The sequence below is a fragment of the Nothobranchius furzeri genome, chromosome 2 (assembly GCF_043380555.1).
Source record: "Nothobranchius furzeri strain GRZ-AD chromosome 2, NfurGRZ-RIMD1, whole genome shotgun sequence".
NCBI classification, from domain to species: domain Eukaryota; kingdom Metazoa; phylum Chordata; class Actinopteri; order Cyprinodontiformes; family Nothobranchiidae; genus Nothobranchius; species Nothobranchius furzeri.
Window position 1 is genome coordinate 101,832,608 of NC_091742.1, and position 13,439 is coordinate 101,846,046.

At 47.0% G+C, this 13,439-nt stretch overlaps 1 protein-coding gene and 3 long non-coding RNA genes across 7 annotated transcripts in view; 3 read left to right on the top strand and 1 right to left on the bottom strand.

The window, feature by feature from the left end:
• Positions 1 to 33: 33 nt before the first annotated feature.
• Positions 34 to 13,439, bottom strand: part of camta2 (calmodulin binding transcription activator 2) — a 64,604-nt gene continuing 51,198 nt past the window's right edge. For all 4 annotated transcript variants that reach the window (XM_054738578.2, XM_054738579.2, XM_054738580.2 and 1 more), the window contains 2 exons: positions 1,575 to 1,649; positions 34 to 1,507 (listed from right to left, as the gene is read on the bottom strand). In XM_054738578.2, the coding sequence (XP_054594553.2) occupies positions 1,453 to 1,507; positions 1,575 to 1,649 (130 nt within the window). In that variant the 3' untranslated portion in view covers positions 34 to 1,452. The remainder of the gene's footprint in view (positions 1,508 to 1,574; positions 1,650 to 13,439) is intronic.
• Positions 10,673 to 11,527, top strand: LOC139066269 (uncharacterized). Its single transcript, XR_011519202.1, has 5 exons — positions 10,673 to 10,727; positions 10,903 to 10,987; positions 11,050 to 11,111; positions 11,174 to 11,338; positions 11,397 to 11,527. It is a non-coding gene; the product is annotated as an uncharacterized lncRNA (long non-coding RNA).
• Positions 11,812 to 12,492, top strand: LOC139066268 (uncharacterized). Its single transcript, XR_011519201.1, has 3 exons — positions 11,812 to 11,929; positions 12,131 to 12,260; positions 12,379 to 12,492. It is a non-coding gene; the product is annotated as an uncharacterized lncRNA (long non-coding RNA).
• Positions 12,716 to 13,397, top strand: LOC139066267 (uncharacterized). The gene is made up of 3 exons (XR_011519200.1): positions 12,716 to 12,808; positions 13,008 to 13,155; positions 13,273 to 13,397. It is a non-coding gene; the product is annotated as an uncharacterized lncRNA (long non-coding RNA).

Sequence of the window (13,439 nt, forward strand, 5' to 3'; positions counted from 1 at the left end):
GAGATGCTGGTTAGTTTCATCATCACCATGGAGACGGGTCGTAAACAGCTCTTTATTCATACAGATGCAGAACAATCAAATACAAAGTCGTGCAAAAACGTCACTGAGCAAACCCGAGGACCACAGCAGTCGTCATGGAGATAGAAGATCATGTTGGGGGACCAGAAGCTGCCATCGCCACGGAAACAAGACCGGCAGAAAGTGCTATGGTCACCATGGAGACGTAGCATCTTTAGTCTAAAGCAGACGAGACTCAGAACAAAACCAGAGCGGTGAGGGGGTAAGACTTCAGTCAGTGCAGCGCACGCACACACACTTTTCTCTCTCACACACACACACACACACACACTGGTGTCTCATTCACATCCGGCCCGGCCCTGGAGCCGACCCAACACACCCGCTGAAGCTAACCTATGGTTAATGTGTCTGTACGGCACCTTCTTGGGTTCTACAACTCCCCAAGGTGCTTTACAACAGTTATTCACACGCTGGTCGAGCACGGGCACCACCGGGCCCTCCGACCACCACCAACAGGTAAGGCGGGCTAAGTGTCTAGCTTAAGGACACAGCAGCAGTGTTGAACCTACAACCTTCTGGTCCCTGGAGCTTCTGCTGCCTACCTAGAGAGGGAGCAGCCTCTCGGATGGTCTTGTCGGGGTTAGCAGATGGATGTTCTCCAACTTGACAAAGACAGGCTGTGGTGTTTGGTCGGAGGACGCTGAGGTTGACCGTGGTCAGCTCACCCCAGCTCCAGATGACCTCTCTGAGCTACTGGTTCTCCACCCCCCTGCCCTCTGGGGTGGGCTGATGGGATGCTGCTAGAGCGAGACGTTAGCTCAGAGGTGACGGGGCTCCTCTGTAGCGGCCCCTAGGCTCTGGAAGGTGCTTCCTCTGATCATCAGTGCTGAAAACCTGTTTTATGGTTTGGGTTTTAACTTGGGGTTAGGGCCTGGAGCCGAGGACCGGGGCAGCCGTGGGGGGTCTGGTACTCTCACTGAGGCGTCTGCAGTGTGCTTCATGTCAGAGCCACTTCTCAACCGCCTTCGTCTACCACCTCACCGCACACCTGTAGCCCCGCCCACATGATCCGTGACCACAACCTGGCCACGCGGGGAGGGCTGATGCTACCAGGACCGGGTTGGACCAGATGTGAAAATGCCAATACTTTCTCTCTCTCTCACACACACACACACACACACACACACGGCTCATGCTGTAATAAATAGAACATCTAGGAAACTCAGAATATAGAATATATATGTGTTTTCATACGATTGTTTATATAATTAAGTCCAGAGAAACTCCTTTGGGACTCGATGGGGGCGGAGCTCCGAGCTGGAGACAGCTACATTCAGCCTGGACAGGACACATGGGGGGGTGGGGGGGGGGGGGGGGGGGGTAAGGCGTCCCTGTCCATCGTGCCTCTGGTTCCATTTGTCCTCCAGGAGACCTCTACGTGGTGAGTCCTCTCCTCTCCAGCTCTTTTGTCTGTTTCAACTCTTTAATCCTGCAGAAGGAGGCAACGTGTGACTTGGGACCAGGAGACAAGACGTGTCCTCAGGACAGGGTCTTACCGGTGTCTGCAGCGCCTCAGGAACCTCATGATCTTCCTGGCAGCCTGGTCCTGTTTCTTTGTCAGGAACGACCCCCTGATGGACACAAAAGACAAGTGCTGATCACGACCTCTACCTGGAGCAGGTAAACCACTGCTCAGGTGTCCCCAGGACGGAATGCAGCCTTTGACACTGTTGACCATCACCTGCTACTGGAGAAGCTGAGAGACTGGGTAGGCCTATCAGGATCTGCTCTGGAGTGGTTCTCCTCTTATCTCTCTGAGCGCTCCTTTTCTGTGGCCGTCTCAGAGTTTAGGTCCTCCACCACCTCTCTTACCTATGGTGTCCCACAAGGTTCTGTGCTGGGGCCTCTGCTCTTCCTCTCTTACCCATTGTGTCAAGTGTAACATAGGAGGAGGCCATGTGATCATTTATTAAGTGTCACACACCTTAATGCCAGTGTTGGGAGTAATGCAGTAAAAAAGTAATTAATTACTGTAATGCATTGCTTTTTGCTGTAATGTGGTAATGTAAGGCATTACAGGGAAAGAAAATGGTAATATTTACTCGGTACAATTGTCAGTAACGCAGTAATTACAATGCATTTTTAAACCCAGAATCAAGATGTGTTCCTTAAAAATTCAAATTGCGGGAAACCCGAAGAAAGATCCAGTATCTGCTTATATTACGTCATTTGTGGACTCAGCTTTGCGGGCAGAGAGGACGCCGCGGTAACGGCTCAACTACTCCAGCTGCTCCTGCACGCGGCCGCTGTAACATTCACAAAATCGCTGCACTAAAACAAAATAATTCACTTGCGATCGTTCATATCAGCGCATATTCTCTGGTATTTTGTGCTTTTCTGACGTGCTTTGCCTCAGCTGAGTTCATAATCTGTGCCCCGGTGATTTCAACTCATTACTGCTGGAGCGCCGCGCATGTGAAGATCCCTTTGGCTGATCATTAGAAAGTAGGAAATCTAGGAAACAGTTTTTTCTGGAAGACGGAGAAAACATGCAGCATGCAGGAAGATTCGAGAGAGAAAGGGCAGGAAATTATTCACATAAAATCAAGAAAAAAAAGAAAAAAGTAGGTAGATTTATCCCCAATACACGTTTACCAGTGAAAAGCAATAATATATAAGCATTTAATATTTATACATGTGATAGAATCAGATCAGCCCAGGAGTCAGTCCCACATCCAGGGCCGTATCAAGGCATTTGGGGACCAAGGCAAATATAGGCTTGGAGCCCACACCACCTCACTCCCTGCTCAGTTAATATAAGATGTGTAGAGAACCTGGCTAGGCTCTGCCAATTATGTAGAGTAATGGTTTAGGCTCTTTTATGAAAGAGGAACCATTCTACATATTAATTTGAGATATTAATTTTTAATAAATTAATAACTAAATTTTATAGTTTTAAGAAGACTCAAAGGTTGTTTTCATCGATAAACTGTCGATAATATCCGTGGATCTGTGTTTCAGTTCAATGAAGAGACAAGTTTGAAAGTTAAAAGTTTTAATTCTTCAAACTAAACTAATGATTTTGAAATGACGAGCAGAGGAAACAACAATCAACATTGGCAACCTTGTTGGACAATCTTTAACAGTTGATATTGTAAACTTGCTCAAATAGACCTTGTGTTGGATGTGTGAGAATTGAAAATGAGGTGAGATGAATGCGTGTGTGCGTCTGATTTTGCTTCAGGAAGAAACAGGTGTCTGAGTGAAAAGTGATGGATTGAATAAACTTAGGTTTCGTTGGAAAAGATGCATCAAACGCTATCTGTTGTGTTCTGCCTCACCGTACGAGGACCCTCGTTCAGATCCGGAACGTCAAAGGACGATGTTTCATCCAGGGCACCTCGGCTGGATGAGGAGACGAAGGTGTGCGGCGATCCGGTCCAGAGATGCCCCCCGGTACACGTGATGATGAAGCGTTTGCAGATGCGCTTTCTTAAGTTTAATTACTCAGAAATCAAAAGACTCGGGACGAGTCTGCGTTAGCGGTTGTAATTCAGCTATCCTGTCTGGCTTGGCAGGAACAGCGAGAGGGGGGGAGAAAGGAGCCGCAGCCCCGTTCCCCGTTGGCGTTGTTCACAAGTCCTCCCTCTTTGGTTGTCAAACACCGAACCGAATCATGAACTGAAAACTTACACGTTACAGATGGCAGCGTGCTGAGAGCACAGATTGTTGTTGTTTTTATTTAATAAACAATCATGTTAAAGCACTGTTATCATATCTGACTGTTTTAACAGCAACCCTAGCTCAGACACCACATCACCTTCCACATACATGTCATGAGCTCACTGAGCGTCACATGACCAGATTCATACTGAAGTTGTTTTGGTGAAAGTAACTTAAAGTAATGCAAAAGTAGTGTAATGCCTTACATTTTAAAATCAGTAATATTGTAATGTAATGAATTACTTTAAAATGAGGGTAACAAGTAATAAATAATGCATTACAGTTTTGAAGTAACTTGCCCAACACTGCTTAATGCATACCTGCAAACTCAGAGGGTGTGAAAAGGGTGACGACTACCCCCCCCCCCCCCCCCCCCCCCGGTCTGTGGTGACCTGCTGTGACCTTTTATAAACTCATCACGAGGTCAGAGAAATGAGAGTATTGTGAGAGGATGATGTAAAATGATCAGGGACCATCATTTATTGGTAATGGTGACTATGAGACTAATTCACTCTCAGAACAGGAAACAGCATCATAACCCTGAAGGTTACGGGCCATACGTGCAGCTTTAGCTCAGCTACCTGCTTGGTCTGACTCTTTAATGCAGCAGAAGTGTTATGAAATCATCATCACGTCTTCCTACTGCAGCATCTGCTGGTGCCCACATCCATTCACTGGGGCTTGTTTCAAACCAGTAAGGCTGCAGCACACTGGTGACCATGTCTAACCACAGATAGTACTTATGTTACTACTGCGGCGTTTACGCCCGACTGCCAAACAGCAAACACGCCCAGCCTCATGAACAACCTATAAAGGTACATCTGACAGAAACCTGTTTAGAGCTGATTTTGTTCTGTTTCAGGAGCTTTAAGCTCCAAACCGCTGTGAGAACCTGAAGCGGCAGCACTCCTACGCTCTTCCTCACCCTAACCCAAAAAACCTCACCAGGGAGGCATCCTGACCAGATGCCCGAGTCACCTGACCAAGCTTCTCACCCTGTCTCTAAGGGTTGAGGGTAGGAACGTAGATCGAGCGGTAAATCGAGAGCTTCGCCTTCTGACTCAGCTCTCTCTTCACCACGACAGACCGGTACAACGCCCGCATCACTGCAGATGCAGCACCAATCCGTCTATCGAGCGTGGAGAAGGGGTTCTACCCTTTTCCGAATCAAGACCATGGTCTCAGATTTAGAGGAGCTGATTCTCATCCCAGCTGCTTCACACTCGGCTGCGAACCGCTCCAGCGAAAGCTGAAGATCACGTTCTGATGAAGCCAACAGGACCACATCATCTGCAAAAAGCAGAGACCTGATCCTCAGGCCACCAAAACGGATGCCCTCCACACCTTGGCTGCACCTAGAAATCCTGTCCTTAAAGGTTATGAACAGAATCGGTGACAAAGGGCAGCCTTGGCGGAGTCCAACTCTCACTGGGAACAAGCCCGACTTACTGCCGGCACTGCGGACCAAGCTCTGACACCGGTCATACAGGGACCTAACAGCCCTTATCAGAGGTTCTGGTACCTCATACTCCCGCAGTACCCCAGTCTGCCAGTCCAGAGGAACTGCCCCGATGGCTCTGCAGTATCGCGTGGACAACACAACCCTACAAAATCCAGAGCCTTAAGGAAATCTGGTCAGACGGGGTTGCCACTGAGGAGATTTTGATCATCTCTTCAGGGGTGGACTGGGACAATAAATCAGGCAAGGAACTCTGAAACCATAGCGGGCCAACACAGGATTCACGCTAAACGCTAAAAGTGAGTCACGTTGGATGTCAGCTGAGTGTAAAAGAGCTAAAGAAAAGCCCCACATCTCCATGTTCTGCTGCTATAAGCTGTACTTATGTTGCATAAACGTCCCTAAGCTGGCCATCGGGGCAGCAGCAGCTCAACAGGTGGAGCGGGTTGTCCAGTAATCAGAAGGTTGCAGGTTCGATCCCGGCTCCGGACAGAGAATTCTGCTGTTGTGTCCTTGGGCAAGACACTTAACCCACCTTGCCTGCTGCTGGAGGTGGTTGGAGGGACCGGTGGCGCCAGTGCTCGGCAGCCTCGCCTCTGTCAGTGCGCCCCAGGGCAGCTGTGGCTACATGGTAGCTCATCCCCACCAGCGTGTGAATGTGTGTGTGTGAATGGATGAATGATACACTGTAGTGTAAAGCACTTTGGAGTCCGTACTCTGAGAGGCGCTGTACAAGTGCGGGTCATTACCATGTATCTGGAGACGCCATCATAACCATCATTTTGTTGCTTATCTGCTGACACAGGTCTCCTGCAGAAGACGAGACTCTTTCACCTTTAATAAAAGAATCTTGTTTGGTCTCATCAAGGACTTCCTACCTTTACAGGTGCGTTAGGGTTAGGTTAGTGATTTAACAATGGCTTGACTGCTTGACAGTAATGAATGAAACTTAAAGGTTTAATCTTGAAAACCCTTATTTCAGATCTTAAACACACCAAATAACTCTACATGATGATTTAATAATGATTTCTAGTCAGTTATGTCGCATATTAATACCAGTATTAGGAAATTACTGTTTAACAGGTTAGCTTCACTTATTTTAATGAAATAAGCTTCTCTAAGATGTGAGAAGGGCAGGTCTGAGGACACCTATAAACTTTCTTTAACCTGGTTGATCCAAACATTATGAACAACTTTAAAAGAGGAAACACTTCCAGCCAAAGCTTTCAGCTGACACACGGTACCGTTGTTAAGCTCCTGCAACCCTCAGGCCCATCTTGGTCCGCTGCTCAACACAAGGCAGGTGCACTGAGACCCACACTAGGGTTGCAATGACTATAAACGATTATAGTGTGAGAAATAATCACGGTTACCACGATTATTTCACATGACTTGATTCAATATCTGTAAATAAATCACACACACATTCTATAAGTTACTGATCAAAGGCACGATAACGTTCTATAAAGGTTTAAACTCTGAGATATCTGTTGTTCCTTTTCAGGCCTTAAAAAACTCACTCGACCGCTGATCTGCAACGCTGATGTTTTATCTCCACAAATAACACAAGCCTGGAGGAGTTCTGCTGTGTGGTGGAGCTGTTGCAAGCCCGAGCAACCAGTCAAGACTTAGAAACAGTGGTCAGAGACAAGGGTCACACAAGGGTCAAGAGGACAGGAGTTCAGGACTTGCTGGTGAGGACAGAACTAGGCAAAGGGTCAAAAGACAGGCTGGCTTCTGTGGATCCACCCATGGACACACCCCTGGGCCCGCCCCTAACTCCACCTCTGGCGGGAAAAGAAGGAATGGCATGGAGTGAGGAGAAGCCCAGCTGGACCCAGGAGCTCTCAGGAATGCTGGAAGAAGATCTACAATTTGCTACCAACATGAAGATTTATGACCTGTGCTCTCATTCCAGGAGTGCAGCATGTAACTTTTGTGCCCTCATGTGAATACTGCATGTAGTGAAATGATACTAAATGTCTTATGTAGAGCTAAAAAAGTGTATCTGGTAGATGACCCCTTGACCTAAACTGTCAGGAGAGAATGACTTGTGACTCTTGCATTGTTTAGAGCAGTCTCAGAAATGATATAAAAGGATGCAGCTCAGATCGAGGAGAGAGTGCTTCAGGCTTCGTTCTTGGGGAGATTCTGAGAAGACAAGAGCTGGTGTAAACTAACTCTTATTTAATCATTTTGAACTAATTCCTCCGTGGGGGATAGTAGTTGTTTTTTACTTTACCCATTTTTGTATTTTGATTTTGTAATAAACCTTTTTTGAAAAAGAAACATAATCCTGATTCTTTCAGGTTTTCTCCAAAGCTTCACGTTTGGAGCCCTGGCCATAAATTGCACAGAGGTAAGCATGTCGAAGGTCGGTCTCTGAATTATCAGGACTTACTTTACAGTTTATAACAGAATAATATAAAGAAACCTTAAGATAAGGGAAGTTTTAACTTCTCCCTCCTTGCGGGTAACGAGTTGTCTTAAGGGCGATAAAAGCAAAATATTCGAGGTTATTTTGGCTCTGATTGCAGGTTGAAAAAGTCTCTAATCAGCTGGAAGGTTGGATTAATAAATAAATTGATAAACTTATGATAGCCTGATCAACTAGCATAAATCAGTTTATAGTTACCAACCTCCCACATAAGCTGTTAGAGGCGCAATTAATTCCGGGTAGCCCAAACAATTGCTGAGAGGCTTGGCTTGCCTCCAGACTTCTCTCTAGTATCTTAACCAAAAGGTAACGAGTTTAAAAGAAGTGTAGCACTCTGGGGCTGGCTATTCGTGCAAGTCATTTCACCTTTAAAATAAAAGACAAGATTCTAATTAGATGGTCCAAACCCGGGTCTGGTACGATTATACTCGTCGATACACCCCCGAACCCTGATGGATGCACCGTCTCATAAGTTCTAACGGAACTGGGTTTTAAAGGAACCGGTAAATGGGACGGGCACGCGACAGAGCTGCTAATGCTAACGGTTAGCTTCTACTAACCGAGACGTTCTCTGCTGTTTCCTGGACTAAACCAACAACAACAGCTTCCCCGTCGTGAGTCCGGATGGGTGAATCCATGAATGTTAAGTGAGAGGGTGACGTAGATCTGTCAGGATTTTCTACCCTAGAGTTTCGCCGTCTGTTTTCTATCAGAAGCTACTGCAGGAGATAGGTGTAGGAGACTATTTTCTATCAGAAGCTACTGCAGGAGATGTGTAGGAGACTATTTTCTGTTAGAAGCTACTGCAGGAGATAGGTGTAGGAGACTATTTTCTATCAGAAGCTACTGCAGGAGATGTGTAGGAGACTATTTTCTGTTAGAAGCTACTGCAGGAGATAGGTGTAGGAGACTATTTTCTATCAGAAGCTACTGCAGGAGATGTGTAGGAGACTATTTTCTGTTAGAAGCTACTGCAGGAGATAGGTGTAGGAGACTGTTTTCTGTTAGAAGCTACTGCAGGAGATAGGTGTAGGAAACTATTTTCTGTTAGAAGGTACTGCAGGAGATAGGTGTAGGAGACTATTTTCTGTTAGAAGCTAATGCAGGAGATAGGTGTAGGAGACTATTTTCTGTTAGAAGCTAGTGCAGGAGATAGGTGTAGGAGACTATTTTCTGTTAGAAGCTAGTGCAGGAGATAGGTGTAGGAGACTATTTTCTGTTAGAAGCTAGTGCAGGAGATAGGTGTAGGAGACTATTTTCTGTTAGAAGCTAATGCAGGAGATAGGTGTAGGAGACTATTTTCTGTTAGAAGCTAGTGCAGGAGATAGGTGTAGGAGACTATTTTCTGTTAGAAGCTAATGCAGGAGATAGGTGTAGGAGACTATTTTCTGTTAGAAGCTACTGCAGGTGATAGGTGTAGGAGACTATTTTCTGTTAGAAGCTACTGCAGGAGATAGCTGAAGGAGAGAGAGTGTCTCAGTGAGAACCCCCCTCTCACAGAAAGACGTGTTACAACTAGGGGTGCTCCGATTGATCGGCCACAGATAATTATCGGCCGATTTTCCTGCAAAAGTGTGTGATCTGTGATCGCCAATCACTGCCTTTCATTTCCGATCTGGCACTGGCGCTTACTCTTCCCGGCCGGTAGTTCACCCTTCCGCTTCTCCCCGCTTAGTGCGCATGCGCGTGGCGGGCGGCAAACCCGCAAAGACAAACATGTCTGCCGTGTGGAACTTCTTTACGGTGTGCGAGAGTGATATTAAGTTTGCGTCTTGCAACACTTGCAACGAAAACATACCCCGCGGAGGAGGCACTTGAAAAAAATTCAACACAACGAATTTGATCCGACATTTAAAGACTAAACACTTGGCAGAGCATGGTGAGTTTTTGAGGCTCACCGCAGACAATGAAAAGAAGCTGCTAATGCTAATGCAGCCACAGTCAGACGGCAGCTAACGCAGCCGACGCTTGGAAACACTCGCCCATATGAGCGTGACAGTCAAAAGGCTAAGCTAATTACCCGTAAAATCATCGAGTTTATTGGACTAGACCACCAGCCTTTTTCAGTTGTGGAAGACGCCGGATTCCGCCGACTACTAACCCACTTGGAACCTCGCTACATGCTACCGGGACGTAAATATTTCGCCGACGTAGCCCTTCCAGAGCTCCACCAGACAGTGTATTCTTTCATCGAGTGACTCCTTAAAGAAAGCGTCTCATCCTCTGTGAGTTTCACAAGTGACATTTGGAGCTCAGATGTCAGTCCTGTGTCAATGCTGAGCTTAAAGCTCACTGGATGTATCTGAATGTATCCTTGGTTACTTAATTTGATTTAGAAATTGATGTGAGATATTGACTTTTTTGCACTATTTGTAGCCTAAAGGGAGCCTTAATGTTTTCAATTTCTTATAAATTGTTACTGATATTACATAATTAACGGGTGCAGGAGGAGACACCAAGTTTGAGCCATGTTTAGTTTCCAACAGAACTGGTCTGGGATCAGGGACAAAAGCGTCATGATCGAGAACCAAACATCCAGATGGCAGCACAACCTCCAACGTGGGACCAATGATTTAAGTGGCCTCATTGACCCACAGAGCAAGACTAAAGGAGTTCATGAAATCCAAAACCAACGTTTTTTAGGACAACAAACATGAATGTTAAAATCACCGAGTAATAAAACCTGATTGTAGCGCTACTGAGTCCATGTACTAGTTTACCCGTTTAATTATAGATTCACTAGGATAAATACAATAAAGTTTATCTCTCACCAAATAGAATATTTACTAAGACATCACAATATAACCATAGACACACTGCTTGGTAAATATATGTGTGTGTAGGTGCTAGTCAGTGACCAGGTGTGTGTAGGTGATAGTCAGTGACCAGGTGTGTGTAGGTGTTAGTCAGTGACCAGGTGTGTGTAGGTGTTAGTCAGTGACCAGGTGTGTGTGGTGTGTTAGTCAGTGACCAGGTGTGTGTGGTGTGTTAGTCAGTGACCAGGTGTGTGTAGGTGTTAGTCAGTGACCAGGTGTGTGTAGGTGTTAGTCTGTGACCAGGTGTGTGTAGGTGTGTTAAGTCTGTGACCAGGTGTGTGTGGTGTGTTAGTCTGTGACCAGGTGTGTGTGTAGGTGTGTTAGTCTGTGACCAGGTGTGTGTAGGTGTTAGTCAGTGACCAGGTGTGTGTAGGTGATAGTCAGTGACCAGGTGTGTGTGGGTGTGTTAGTCTGTGACCAGGTGTGTGTAGGTGTTAGTCAGTGACCAGGTGTGTGTGGTGTGTTAGTCAGTGACCAGGTGTGTGTAGGTGTTAGTCAGTGACCAGGTGTGTGTAGGTGTTAGTCTGTGACCAGGTGTGTGTGTAGTTGTGTTAAGTCTGTGACCAGGTGTGTGTGGTGTGTTAGTCTGTGACCAGGTGTGTGTAGGTGTGTTAAGTCAGTGACCAGGTGTGTGTGGTGTGTTAGTCTGTGACCAGGTGTGTGTGTAGGTGTGTTAGTCTGTGACCAGGTGTGTGTGTAGGTGTGTTAGTCTGTGACCAGGTGTGTGTAGGTGTGTTAGTCTGTGACCAGGTGTGTGTAGGTGTTAGTCAGTGACCAGGTGTGTGTAGGTGATAGTCAGTGACCAGGTGTGTGTGGGTGTGTTAGTCTGTGACCAGGTGTGTGTAGGTGTTAGTCAGTGACCAGGTGTGTGTGGTGTGTTAGTCAGTGACCAGGTGTGTGTTAGTCAGTGACCAGGTGTGTGTAGGTGTTAGTCAGTGACCAGGTGACCAGGTGTGTGTAGGTGTTAGTCAGTGACCAGGTGTGTGTAGGTGTTAGTCTGTGACCAGGTGTGTGTAGGTGTGTTAAGTCTGTGACCAGGTGTGTGTGGTGTGTTAGTCTGTGACCAGGTGTGTGTGTAGGTGTGTTAGTCTGTGACCAGGTGTGTGTAGGTGTTAGTCAGTGACCAGGTGTGCGTAGGTGATAGTCAGTGACCAGGTGTGTGTGGGTGTGTTAGTCTGTGACCAGGTGTGTGTAGGTGTTAGTCAGTGACCAGGTGTGTGTGGTGTGTTAGTCAGTGACCAGGTGTGTGTAGGTGTTAGTCAGTGACCAAGTGTGTGTAGGTGTTAGTCTGTGACCAGGTGTGTGTAGGTGTGTTAAGTCTGTGACCAGGTGTGTGTGGTGTGTTAGTCTGTGACCAGGTGTGTGTGTAGGTGTGTTAGTCTGTGACCAGGTGTGTGTAGGTGTTAGTCAGTGACCAGGTGTGTGTAGGTGATAGTCAGTGACCAGATGTGTGTGGGTGTGTTAGTCTGTGACCAGGTGTGTGTAGTTGTTAGTCAGTGACCAGGTGTGTGTGGTGTGTTAGTCAGTGACCAGGTGTGTGTAGGTGTTAGTCAGTGACCAGGTGTGTGTAGGTGTTAGTCTGTGACCAGGTGTGTGTAGGTGTGTTAAGTCTGTGACCAGGTGTGTGTGGTGTGTTAGTCAGTGACCAGGTGTGTGTAGGTGTTAGTCAGTGACCAGGTGTGTGTAGGTGTTAGTCTGTAACCAGGTGTGTGTAGGTGTGTTAAGTCAGTGACCAGGTGTGTGTGGTGTGTTAGTCTGTGACCAGGTGTGTGTGTAGGTGTGTTAGTCTGTGACCAGGTGTGTGTAGGTGTTAGTCAGTGACCAGGTGTGTGTAGGTGTTAGTCTGTGACCAGGTGTGTGTAGGTGTGTTAAGTCAGTGACCAGGTGTGTGTGGTGTGTTAGTCTGTGACCAGGTGTGTGTGTAGGTGTGTTAGTCTGTGACCAGGTGTGTGTAGGTGTTAGTCAGTGACCAGGTGTGTGTAGGTGATAGTCAGTGACCAGGTGTGTGTGGGTGTGTTAGTCTGTGACCAGGTGTGTGTAGGTGTTAGTCTGTAACCAGGTGTGTGTAGGTGTGTTAAGTCAGTGACCAGGTGTGTGTGGTGTGTTAGTCTGTGACCAGGTGTGTGTGTAGGTGTGTTAGTCTGTGACCAGGTGTGTGTAGGTGTTAGTCAGTGACCAGGTGTGTGTAGGTGTTAGTCAGTGACCAGGTGTGTGTAGGTGTTAGTCTGTGACCAGGTGTGTGTAGGTGTGTTAAGTCAGTGACCAGGTGTGTGTGGGTGTGTTAGTCTGTGACCAGGTGTGTGTAGGTGTTAGTCTGTAACCAGGTGTGTGTAGGTGTGTTAAGTCAGTGACCAGGTGTGTGTGGTGTGTTAGTCTGTGACCAGGTGTGTGTGTAGGTGTTAATCAGTGACCAGGTGTGTGTAGGTGTTAGTCAGTGACCAGGTGTGTGTAGGTGTTAGTCAGTGACCAGGTGTGTGTAGGTGTTAGGCAGTGACCAGGTGTGTGTAGGCGTTAATCCGTGGCCAGGTGTGTGTAGGTGTTAGTCAGTGACCAGGTGTGTGTGGTGTGTTAGTCTGTGACCAGGTGTGTGTGTAGGTGTGTTAGTCTGTGACCAGGTGTGTGTAGGTGTTAGTCAGTGACCAGGTGTGTGTAGGTGTTAGTCTGTGACCAGGTGTGTGTAGGTGTGTTAAGTCAGTGACCAGGTGTGTGTGGTGTGTTAGTCTGTGACCAGGTGTGTGTGTAGGTGTGTTAGTCTGTGACCAGGTGTGTGTAGGTGTTAGTCAGTGACCAGATGTGTGTAGGTGATAGTCAGTGACCAGGTGTGTGTGGGTGTGTTAGTCTGTGACCAGGTGTGTGTAGGTGTTAGTCTGTAACCAGGTGTGTGTAGGTGTGTTAAGTCAGTGACCAGGTGTGTGTGGTGTGTTAGTCTGTGACCAGGTGTGTGTGTAGGTGTGTTAGTCTGTGACCAGGTGTGTGTAGGTGTTAG